Consider the following 13,606-nt stretch of genomic DNA (forward strand, 5'->3'; position numbering starts at 1 on the left):
CATATAATTACTCATTCCCTAGATGCATTATTTGCGCTAAATATCGTATCAAACACAACTAATTATAAGTTCTTCTGTCCTCAACCGTGGTTCGCTCTTTTTATTAGACAATGTGGTGATTATTTGTTAAATATGAACTTTGTAAGAAACCTGAACTGTTCAACATTCTATGCGTTGATGTACCACGCTAGAGAGCTTTTCTTTAGTACCAAACAATGTGTGTAAACTTGACACCAACTTTTCCTGACAAGGTATTCATGGTGTTGATGAATTCAGTACGTCTTCCGAAGTTAGCGTAACAAAGAAATGCTTCACATAGATAGGTAGAAGTATTGAATTACAGTTCTGGGCCGTAGTGGTCGAGCAGTAAAATCGTCTGTCCTTGAACTAGAATCTTGAAACTTTGGGTCAGGTCGGCATGTAAAGTCGATCGAGTGGTTAAGATAAGACATTTTTGTTATACATCTACATCACTTTTACTAACAAAAGACACGACTAACGTTTTGGGATATATTCCAGCAGATAATGCTAATTTCTAGTACATAAACGTATATCACAACATAGGTAATATGCTAATACTTATATGCCACAGGGCTGCAACGACTTCAGTTATTCAGTCCTTCGCCACCCATTTAGCCATTAACCCTTAACCAAGGTGACGCTAGCGCTGTTCTATCTCCTTTAGCTATCCCCTCATACACACCTGGGACAGGAAAGCCGAGAGGTGAAAGGTATATGAAATTACAGCACAAGCTCGTAGGAATAGTCGCGGTTACTGAACATTTAAGGTGCATATTCCATAAGCACAATAGTTGTCTTATGGTGTAAGAGATGTGGAAAATGTGCAGTCAAGATCCATTATCTGTGCGAGCCGCGGTCACTATATGTTAGACTTAAAACTGTTGGTTAGATCTTTGAGCTTATTTTTCTATAGCCGAAAAAAATGGGTAGCAGTGGCCGAATTAGAGTGTCTGATATTCTCCTTCTAAATCTCGTCTTTACGTCATCCGGGAGTGTGGATTGTTCTAGCAGTCTTCGTATCTAGATAAAAATGTCGGTCATTCATGATACAATGAACTATCGCTCAAATAAAAGACCGATATCATCCTCGGTTGCTAGTACTTGTTACGGTCGATAACATTATGTAAGCACCGTCCTACACGTGTATTAGACTCCATACATAATATGTCATTCAATTCAAACGTAACAAAATTACACTGCCTGCTGTTTTAAGTATACAAATAAAACAAAGTTAGATATTTCCATAATGATATGTTGAGAGGTATTGGGCGGATTTTACAAAGTTCGTCATAAATCAACATTGCATACTTAGTGTATGGTACGTACTCGTTATATATTTATTTAGTTATCAGATAAGCTACTTTACAAATTGCCTTACAGATTGCACAAATAACCACCAACGCACTTCTTCATTTCTCGTAAACCTTACGCCCACCTTATCGTCAGCATCGATGACCTGACTCAACCTTGAAAATGAAGAACAAGTTGTTCCATAATTAACGATGGGTGGGGCAAAATGGGTCTGTAAAAGTGTTGGTTATCGGATCCGTAGAATAAGCATATATTGGTTTCATATCATTCCGTTATGTATTTAGAAAACGTATAAAAACTATTTTGGAAATTCTGAATTTTTCAGCATAAAGCAGGATATACTGAAATAGTGGTTATCAGCTGTTTCCATTGTATTTTATATGTAATAAGTGAAAAAATAATTTAAAGATTGTCGCGACCTGTATTTAAATATAGGTAAGGCTATTCCGTTCAATTGTCCATGTAATTGCTAATGGTGGGTTAAAGATATCAATAACATCGATTTTCGAACCGGATTACTTTTAACCACTCTCCGGGATATTCTTACTTTTCAAATAAATATATATAAAAAAAAAAGATAAAAAAAAAATGTCACAATAATCGTAAATTAAATTGTATCGTATCGGCCACCGTTGAGGGCGGTAGAACGTTTCCCGTCGTAATCAAAATGAATAGGAGCATTACAACGTTTATAAAAAGGGTCGGAAGGGGCGAGTTATGCATATCGATAGCATTGGACTTCTCTAACTACGCTCCAAGATATTTTTACTTTTTAGATATCTAGATATAATTTTAAACAATTTGTCACCGTATTGCTAGACGAGGAGGGCGGTGAACGTTTCCTGTCGTAATCAAAATGAATCAGAGCATGGTAATGTTAAAGTATAAAAGGGCAGGAGGGGGCGTATTGTAAGATGGTGTCCTATTGCCTTGTACACAATATATGTCATTTCTTTAGAACCTCATGTAAAATGTGGGTTAAAACCTTAATGCGTCATAAACCAAATATATGGCTAAAAAATATAATTTTGCTTAATAGATTATCATTCTATTTCACCTTAATGCGTCTTAAACCAAATATAATACAAAAAGATAGATTTATTTAGACAACAATTTTATCTTATTAGTAACAATTTTCATCTCGTTCAAAATGTACTTTAATAGACGTTTTGGGCCTTAAATACCATCATAATATATTTACCTTGATATTATTAGCTTATATATTTTAATGCATTCATTTTCAAGCAAAGACGATGCGGGATGTTCTTGCTATTTACTATCACATCTGCTGTACTTCTGATCACTTAAGTAATCTATATTTTATATTTTGACAGTCCTTTTCTTATTTAGTTGCCTGTGTAACTCTAATCAGCTTTAAACGGCTCAAATGATTGCAGAACGTATAATAAATCCGTCTTAAATTTAAGAATTTCATAATAAGCTATGGTCATTCACAGTTTCTCTGATCTGCCATAAATTACCAACTTTATTGAGCTTCTGTATTAGTTTCTCTTCATTGCGCCCAGAGTGAAATTTAAATTTTTAACTCAGTGAGTTTGTCTATCACGCTACTATTGTCGCATATTTATTTGGGTTAATAAGACTACATTCGTCTATTTACGATGTATATGCATTTCAATTGCCAGATGTACGAATGTAATATGCTACCAAGGCATTTGGGCTTAATAGGAAGAATGTTTCAAGACGAATTGCTGAAATTCTAATTCAATTGTAGTCTTCGTTGTATATTACTATACAGACTATGTCATAAAATACAACCATTAGACATTTTCCCTCAGAAACGATCTCCTAAAAATATATGATAGGAACATTTTTGATTGTCAAAAGTCCTTCATGTATGTCATATTTGGATGATCCCATTTATACCGTGATTCGTACCTAAGGTCATATTAAACTTAAATGGTATTTGCTTTTCCACTACCTGCTTAGTTAGAATAATAATGTTACATTGTAAATGCTTAAAGAATACAATGTAAGATCCAAACCAACTTCATTTTTTTTCTCTAAAATACCAATTGTTATGAGATTTTTTTTTCAAAATGCACAACCAGCCAATTTGATAACCCATCGACACTAATAGTTATGGTTTTTATGCACATATATATGCACTTTTAATGTAGTCAGTTCAGTATAGGCATGCAAAAAACTTACTATATAATCATAATGTAGAGATACTCTTATAGTACTTCTGTAATCGACCGCTCTGCTTATTGAGTTGACCGCCTGTAATTTAGTTGATTGTACGTATATGACCTCCAAAACATTGACTAACTTACCTACATTTACATAATTGTACATTGGCCCCATACGTTAACAGTGCGTTAGATGCAGCTGTCTGACCGGAATTCGAACCTGGGTCCTCCGAACACTAGCCAAAGGCTCAACCGACTACGCTATCTGGCTCCAGGAATATGAAACAATCTTAGACAGAAGTTAGAACTTAGCCAATCAGAAATGACGTAACATTTTGTAACGTCATCTGTAATTGGTTACGTCTCAACATAAGACAGTTTTGGATTGTTTCATAATTCTGAGGCTATATCTATGATGATACAAATACATACAGTTACTCCATCATCCTTGTATCTCTAAATCTTCAAATGAAAATTGTAAAATGTAGTAAATATTTAACATACATGTAAGATGTCAGCTGCACATGATGTTATCTATGATAGATAATGCTTGTGTATTAAACAAGAAAAGAGGCTTGCCGTTTCTCCGTGCTTTATTTAAAAACTGTGTATGTGTATGAATTCCTTTATGAACAAACATTAACACATAATCGTTCCTACAACAGCTAAGACAATAAGGAAGCGTTCGCTAGTTCTCGTGTAGTAAATTTGTGTTATGGTCATGGGAGGGATTGTTTGTGGTCTGGAAGAAAGTGATATATGGATAGCGTTGTGTCTCTTTGTGATAGTGGTGGATTACTTGTTTTCTTTATAGCGTTGTGTCTCTTTGTGATAGTGGATTACTTGTTTCCTTTATAGCGTTGTGTCTCTTTGTGATAGTGGATTACTTGTTTCCTTTATAGCGTTGTGTCTCTTTGTGATAGTGGATTACTTGTTTCCTTTATAGCGTTGTGTCTCTTTGTGATAGTGGATTACTTGTTTCCTTTATAGCGTTGTGTCAGTGAAGCATACTACAAAAGACATCGACCAGCATAATGCATCCAGTCACATTATACTGTCATACTACCGAAATATTGAACGTTTCGAAGGACAACAAAAATTACCATTCCAGATTTTGATGTATATTGACAAGGGAACACAGACTGACGTCTTCGTCTATTTAACCTAAAGCAGACAACAGTGTGGGTGATAATACTAAAATGAGAATACGGAACGTTTAGAAGATAAAAACTAATAACTTTGTTGCCTTTCCATTATCAGATATTCTACAGAGCTCTCTGCCATGGTGGGTAGACAATGATCGTGACGTCATGTGTTTGTGAGTGCAACGTCATATTTTGCAGAAAAAACGACGTGATTTTAGCCAAAAAACTGATGAAATCATTATCATTATACCTAACAGAAAGGGAGGTAACTGTAATATATATAGTAAATATACCGGATAAAGCTGTACAAAGAATAGCGCCTTGTGTAGCCTAGCTGGACTCGTGTTATAAGACCCTTTCGTATGTGAATATGAAGGATAGGGATATTCTACCCCAGGGTCACAAAATGTAATAAAACCCGAGGCTTGCCGAGGGTTTTGCAACATTTTGTGATTCCGAGGGTAGAATATCCCTATCTTTCATATCCACATATGAAAGAGTATTTTTCTTTCATACCTCGACGTTTTATTTCAATTTTACAACTATAATATCCACGACTGGAAGTCAATTTTCCATACATGAAGAATTATGTGACATTCTCAACACAAATTCTGTTGTTTGCATCTTTTATAGTAAAACCAGTCATATTTGTGAAAAAAAAATTCCGAGGAAATAGAGAATTTGTTGACGCCGTGACGTCACGAGGCGTTATTGCGCGGGTAGCCATGCAATACAGCCTCAGGCGGCATGAGTGTATTGCCCTAGACCAGCCAGTATTACACCCGTAGGTATGAAAGAAAATACATTATTGTGGTTGTCTGGTTATATAAACAGGACAAGCGTAAGTAGTTAAAGCATGCACGTAATCAAGACATCCTTAAACCTAAGTAGGTATTAAATAAACTAAACACAATACAGTACAATACAATACAATATTTAACTAGCTAGACAAATGTTTTCCATTGACATAAGCTGTAAGAAAAAGACAAGCAAATAACATCGTTTGAAAGTTTGAAAATTATAAAGCAATAACATAGGAATGAAATATAGAATATGTTCATGCATTTTGTCAAGTACACGTAGGTAGAAAAACAGATTTTGATTTTCATTAAATTTCGAAACAAACGGCATGCATATCAAATCGTTTGAGAACTATTATTTAAAAATCAGTATCATAATAATAGAAATGCAATGTATTCATGGATTTTGTCAAGTAGTAAGACATTTTCCCCATCGAAGAAAATTTTTAGCTGTCAAAAATAACAAATTCATACTATCTTAGAAAATTATAACGTAGATGAAATAATACATACATAAAATGCGTTCATGCATTATGCTAACCTCAAACCATTAATTTAACCTACCTTTCATTTTGTTGTTATGTAGATGGAGTTTTTGTACGTCCATAATTAGGTTCAACACACGAGCTGTTGCGCAGTGGGATTCATAAAATTATGCTGGTGTTTGTTTAGATGTATAACAGTTACACAAAGTGGTGTCTGGACATTATCTGTTGAAATGAAAGTACAAACTTCCGTCCCATACAGTACTACTCCCTCAAACAGTGACTATCCGTTCTAGCTATCCGCTTTAACAGCTGCACATGGAGGAGTTCAAGTATGTAAACATTGCCAGATTACAGGGTGGGGGACAGGAAGGGATGTTAAGCTATTACATCACACAGGTGTAGTTCATATACTGTGAACCAACGTTCTTTCGTGTGCGATTTTCTTCGCGATCCAAGTAAATTCGCGAGTATTATCTACGCGATTTAATTCTGATGGGAATTTCTGGTCAGTTTTTAAATCCGCGAATGTTAAGCTCAGCTAACCCGTTTTGAAATGGAAATTGCGAAATGTAGTTTATAGTAACAGTTTCTGTATTTCGAAACCAGATATATTCCGCATAACTCTTTTATTACGATATCCAGAATAATATTGGGACTTATTGATATATTGAAGCTAGGGTCGAAGTCTTAAACACACCCAAGAAAGGGGATTGCATAAAAACTATTAAGCAAATAATCAGTTTCTTACAATTTTGATGACGATTTCCTTGTCAGTAATCGGGACTTTCTGGTACACGTGCAAGGGCATTGGCTAAAAATCTAGCACCAAAAAATATTAGTTTCATACAACTATGATTACAAAATCCATACCACTAAGTATAATATTATGACTGTCCAGTACACATAATTCGTAAATTCGTAATTCTGTATATATATTGTAACAAGCAAATTGTCACGCCCATCACGGTAGAAGGATATTGAACACATATTAGAAACCGAAACTATTTTTCGCAACCCTGATTATGAAATCTTTATATCAATATTTAATTTGACTCAGGGATATATATTTACCTGTAATGTTATGCAAAAGAAAATACCGCACCTATGGAAAGGAGTTTTATGTAAACAGAAACAGTATGCATACACACGGGGGTTTTCAATGAACTTCATATAAATTATATATTGATTTATTGTACCAGGAAGAAAGACCCACCCACAAACATTCTTTGAACACCTCACCTACCGATAGGTGCATAATAAATAACAGTACTGTAATTGTGATATCCTATTTAGCTGAAAACATATATAACCAACCCAGGCGGATTCAACTACCCTTCAATAACTTAACTCCTGACGTCAATAAAATAAGATTGTACTCGGAATTTTGTTCAAAAATTTCCAGTTCATAAAATTAAAATAGGACACGTACTTTCCGATCCGGAAATAGGACGGTAAACCGGGAAAATAAAAAGCATCCTTATTGAGGTTTGAAATGTGACGTGAAGCATATGTAATGCGTATTTTACTTCACTCGATTGCATTTTTATATTAACAGAAAAAAAATGACAAAGCAAGAGGCCCAGAGGGCCTGTACCGCTCACCTGCTTTGTAATACCAAGTAATGTTCTGAATACAGGTTCAATGTTTCTTTTCTGAAGGAATTTAAATATTTATGTCTGATTCCCCTTTTGTAAATTATACACATGGCAGTAAATACTGTTAATTATTGTTGAGATTATGTTTTTTGTTGTTACAATTCTATTAGTTTAAAGAATGCCTTACACAACTTCATTATTCACTTTTTAGACTTTTTATTATGTGATAATTGATGTGAATGTCAAACTACAGAGGTTCTAAAGTGCACACTTTAGTATACTGTATAAATAACATAGCATAATTTATCAAATTAATATCCAAATTACAATGCACTGGCAACTAATTCCATCAATACACGAGTTCGTGAAGTTGTAGTAACTAGCCTGGCAATATAATCAAAAGCAATAAGAAAAATACATCTTCGTGTGTTAAGCACTATGTTGGCTTGCTCTGATACTTCGAATAATCATAATACATAATGCTTAAACGGGCTTGTAATGGGCTTTTGAAAGTCAATGTATGTATAAAATTCAAATTCGTTTTATGTCATTAACATTTATTGTTAAAAAGATATTGTTACAGATTGTTTAATTGTGAATATGAGCTTTTTGTTTGTGTACAGTGAGGCATTGTGGTGAACAGCTTATGTAGCTGTAATCAAAGTTTGACATCAAATTAGGTTATTGTTGTGATAAACATATTGTTATAACACTCTTAACACTTAACTGTGAATGCGAGCGATTTGCTGATGTGGTACACGGATTAAAATGTTTATTAAGTGGTCATGTATAATGAGGTATTGTGATGGACAGCGTGGCCTTCTCACACGTTTTAAATGGAACATTAACGATGCGTAATATCTATCTATCACGAAGATGTGTGACATCACATGAGACAAAATTTCAAAATATATTTCACCCTTATTGTCACATCAAAGAATGTAATATGCATAATGTATCTATATACAGAATCCTTATATAAATTCGTTTTAATTTTATCTTTGACTAATTAATTAATAATATTATATATATTCGTTGATAATGTTGGCTTAGATATACACTACACATGGTAATCTCTTTGTTTATTACAAAAGTACTTCAAAACATCCATTTTTGTCATTTGTATTTATTTTAACATGCATTAGAGAGAACATGCATTTAGCTATATAACCTCGACAAATATATATCAAACACGCATTAGATGTTCGCTGTATATGCAATCTTACATATTTTCAATGCAAATACATTTTGATTACTTCTGTTTATAAACCAATTTATTTAATTGAATCGAGAACAAATGTTAGGTTACATATGTGCCGTATTGTTCATACTCAGTTTTTAATATGTTATTCACAACCAAAAGTTAATGACATTTTGAGAATCAAAATCCTTACAATGCATAGGTTTTAAGTTTACAGGTACAAGTAAGAGCTGAAAATGAGTTTTTGCAAAACTGCCAAAAGTCTTAATAATTACATCTACTTAACAGTTAAGTAAAACATACGACCAGATCTTGAATCGAAGTTGTAGTTTACAATATCCTTGCACATTTTTACATTGTTATTGGTAAGTTTAAACTTTTAAAGTGATTTCTGCAGATTAGTGTTCACCTAACCATACATAAGGCATACAAAACGTAAATTTTATAGACTGCATATATCCTATGTTGTAAATAGCGTTAATAAGGCTTCAAACGTGTTTGTACATTTGGATGATTTTCACAGCTTAGTTCATTAAAACTGACTTAAAGATGCTCCACCGCTGACAGAGCAAAAATCATATTCGTCATTTGAACATTAATTGGTGTCTAATCGTGTATATATATGCCTAATTAACACAAAAAATATATAAAATAATTTATTTCGCCTTTGGTGCATGCGCAATCAGTACTTCATTCCATATAGGATATAGTGTCATGGAATTTTTTCGGGATGCAAATAATTATTTTTCATATTTTTAACTTGAAGTAAAATTAGAAGCTCTAACTCTTCAGTGGTGGTAATGGTGTAAAGTAAGTAACTTTTGTAACTGAAGAAAAATACTTTATCGTCTGCTTCTGATTTTGATGGTGAAAAATACCATTTGTCAACGGTGGAGCATCTTTAAAGTTATAATGCATGCCAATTGCACTGTAACGATGTGTCACTTTCACATTTGATATTTGAACATTGATATGTAACTTGATGATTTAGCTTCCCAAAAGCATATTTCGGCCTATCAGAGAGCCGAAGGCAAGGGATCAAATATTTTTGGTTTTGAATAAAGCGCCTTCAATCGCCGCCATGTTCAGTGACTTCGGGTTTTGTCGATTCCGAATTGTATCACGTGACTGACATTCGACACGACCTGCAGGTGCACGTGGTGAGCCAGGTAACTAGCGTAAGTTCACATGTGCTTGTTTACTTTTCCGTCTGGCTAATATGAGCAAATCATGTTGGCATATGTCCACAGAATGAGTATTTGAAACATCCAATTCACACATTGCCGTAAAATAGTGTGTGTATCAAATTATGTAATGTGCGAGCATTATTGTCCTTGTAGATCCAGTCTGCTTAGGTCGACCACATGGTTTTTTTTTATGAAAAATGTTGACATTTTCCCTAGGATTCACAACTCTCGTGTTACGCCGAGATTGTTGCGACGATGTTCGGAAGAGTTCGGAATGATTCGGCATCTTCATGTGTACCCGTTAAAAAGATTTTTCACTATTATAATTAAAATACTTCCAATGCTGCAAGTGGTAAAATTAGAAAGTTTAAAAATCAGACAGACGGAGAAAGATATGTATAACTCTTCATCAGTTTTCACTATGCAAAAAGAGCGAAAGTTATAGACCATACAAATTTAATGATTTCAAGAGATTACCGAAGAAAAATATCATCGCAGAGAATGAGAACCTTGCGAATTATAGAACCTGCAATTATGGATGGCCATCTACTTATTAACACTAATTCCTTCACACAGAAAGCAGACCCATGGTTTTAATTGAATAACGCCCCTTCCACGACCTAGTATATAATTATACTGTACATACGCACCTCGAAGGTGTAGAACGTGTTTCATGTGAAACAGAAGGGCTATAACTTATCCTCTGTAGGTGGTTTTCTACTTAGATGACCTGGTTATCAACTTATTTGATGTAACATTCACACAGAAAACACTGATATCTCAAAGAAAAGAAAGATTATCTGACAAAAATGTTACAACTGGCCAACGATAAGTTTAACTCGTCTATTAGCTTACGAAAAAAACAAAGGAGAGAGGAAAAACTCGTGCGAAAAAAATCACCAAAAAGAAAGGCAACTACGCTGAATGATTTATGAGTAAACAGCTAGATTAAAGCTTACGATAGATCGCAATGTAACATCTTTCGAGTGTATTCTGAAAATCTGGTGAAGAATTTTTTAAGTGTAATGAGTTCCGTCAAATACTGGCGATGTGAAATGACTTTTTCTCGAACATACACACGTAATGCAAAGAAATGTGAGAATTATTGTTGTTACAGAGGGCAAGGCTATAACATATGTTTTAGATGATAACTTCATTAGTGCATTATTAAGCCTGTATAAAGCTCGTGAACAAAAATATTTTACTTTGTATTATTTCATGTGAAAATCATTTCATGGTTCAATTCAAAACGGTAAAGAGTAGAATACCATAGTTTTAGTTAACACTTTGGACGAAATCGATATGCTCCGTGAAACAAATGTTCAAGAATTTAATTTTTTTTTTAGATTTAGTTACCATACCTTTAACCTTTGATTATTTACAGGTTCGTGAATTCAAATCAATATTCGTGTTTATTTAGAAAGGCCGTCTCATGTATAAATATAATAATTTGTTTAACAATGCACTGGTGGAGTGGACACTCAAATGCATTCCATGTTCAGTTATGTTTGTGGTGACTATGTGTGTTTTGGGTTACCCCGCTACTTTTTTGTTTATCTCCTTACGATAGCGGAATTGCCAACTTGACAGTGTTATTATCACAGAGACATATTGTTAAAGACTCAAGCCAAATAACCAAAGGAAATAAATAGATTGTTCAAGTAAATGTCATTATCTTCAAATCGGAAAACTCAAATATTTGAGTCAAATATATAGGTGCTAACCGCTGGTCGGTGTATTTTTCTCTGGACACTCCCCTTTATTCCACCTTTTTTAACCCGATTCATCTTTAAATGACCCTGGCTGTAAATAGGACGTTAAACAGCTCAAACCATGAACAAATCCAAAAGATAATTTTTTTAAAGTTTTGTTTTGTTCCTCTATCAGCCTTTATGTGTATATATAGATCATACATTATTCTTATACCGTCTTTGCATATTAGGTTCCTTTCGGGTAGATATCTGACTACGAGATACTCAGATTTGACTATTTTAATAACTAAACATCATGTCTTATACAGAATGCTAACACTGTGCACGATGATTTGCATTATTCATATTCCAGCATTGAATATTATTCTTGTATTTTTTTTGGTGAAACATTGACGCGGAAGAGGACCAAAACAATTAATAAAGCGCTTTTCTTATGATATACATGTACATTTTAACGTTATCCCATAGGTATATTGTACAATGTATTACAGTAACATGTGTTATCGTTTCATGATTCACACATGATCTGGGAAATGTTATGTATAGTGGTAATGCAAATCAAACGTAACTACAGTATTATAGTGTACTACAATAGATAAATGTCGATGTCTCAATACACGCATCCTTGATACTCCAGGGGTTCCGATTACTTCCGATCTCTACACCCCTGGACTATATCATTGTAAAACTGGAGTAACAAAACAGTATAGTCCATATAGTATGAGATAGTTCAGAGGTATAGAGATCGTAAGTGACCAGAACCCCTGGAGTATGAAGGATATAATACATGATGATATGCTCGCTGAACCATTTGAACTTTTGTACATTATGTATCTTGTTTACACAGAATATATAAAAGGAAATACTGTATAAGGAAATGATCCGTTCACATCTATTATACACTGATTGTCGCTTCTTGAGGAATGTGTGGGCGTTTGGATTGCATTTGAGCCAAATTACGGAAGTATGTGTATAAACTCTCAATTGGTTTATATAATATAAAGACAATCGTGTATATATATACATTATAATGTAGTTTTAAGTATCCACTCCACTAGTGTAATTAAACAGCCATCTCGAAATAGATCACGATAATTTATTTTAGGTTCGGGCCAATACGATTAAGTATAATTAACTTATACCTTAACCTTCGTGCGCTTTTTAAACTCGCGTAAACAAAGTATTTGACAACAATTTTTCTCAATGCTAAAACTGTTTATCTTATCTTAACATCCCAACATTATCAATGGGAATATAACAATGATTTTGTTTGTTATTTAGATAATAACTAATTTTGTCAAGAATAAATGTTGATTGGTCAAAATCACGTGCGGTCAGAAATAGTATTATTATATATTTATCATATTTTTTATTCAATGATAACAATGTTTAACAAATATAAATATAACCACATAATGTTGTTAAATTGTAGATTGAGAATTTTGTGTGTAGTTTAAAAATCGCTAATCTTGTTAAAAATAGATGTCGATTGGTCAAAACCAAGTGTGGTCAGAATAACAAGTATTATTGACCAAGCCTTAGAATGATCAGGGCTTATTTTTATTGGTCAAGCCATTTCAGGATTACTAACTCTATAGGTGCCGCTAAAAGGAATTTTACACCAAAAGAAAGGTGGATGTCTAGGTGATCTTCAGTGTTTTTTTGTCTTATAAAATGAAATGCTAAGCACTTTCACCATACTTATAATAGAAATTGTTAAACGTACTTTTTAACTGACAGGAGAATGCATTTTGTGTGTATTCCATAGTTTAACAAATTTTGTATAATATTTTTGTCATTTGAATGGATTTCGAAAATTCGTTTTTCTTTTAATTTTTTTTTCATTCGACCTCTGATATACTTGTATCATATTTTTTTCCATCTCTTTTAATATAGTCGACTAATGAGAATCAAAAGAGAGTCAGATATAACTATCAATATGAATAGTATATCCCTTGATATGAAAATATGAGAACCATCGTGAGATTGTTCC

At 33.6% G+C, this 13,606-nt stretch overlaps 1 protein-coding gene across 3 annotated transcripts in view; it reads right to left on the reverse strand.

The window, feature by feature from the left end:
• LOC138306966 (arylacetamide deacetylase-like) overlaps positions 1-13,606 on the reverse strand; it is a 48,088-nt gene that overhangs the window by 18,910 nt on the left and 15,572 nt on the right. Inside the window, exon 1 of one of the 3 annotated variants that reach the window (XM_069247565.1) lies at positions 5,995-6,245. The exons of the other annotated variants lie outside the window; for them this stretch is intronic. Coding sequence (XP_069103666.1) covers positions 5,995-6,037 — 43 coding nt within the window. The 5' untranslated portion in view covers positions 6,038-6,245. Of the gene's footprint in view, positions 1-5,994; positions 6,246-13,606 lie in introns of those variants that run through there. 3 annotated transcript variants of the gene reach the window in all.

This window comes from Argopecten irradians, chromosome 14 (assembly GCF_041381155.1).
Source record: "Argopecten irradians isolate NY chromosome 14, Ai_NY, whole genome shotgun sequence".
Classification (NCBI taxonomy): Eukaryota; Metazoa; Mollusca; class Bivalvia; order Pectinida; family Pectinidae; genus Argopecten; species Argopecten irradians.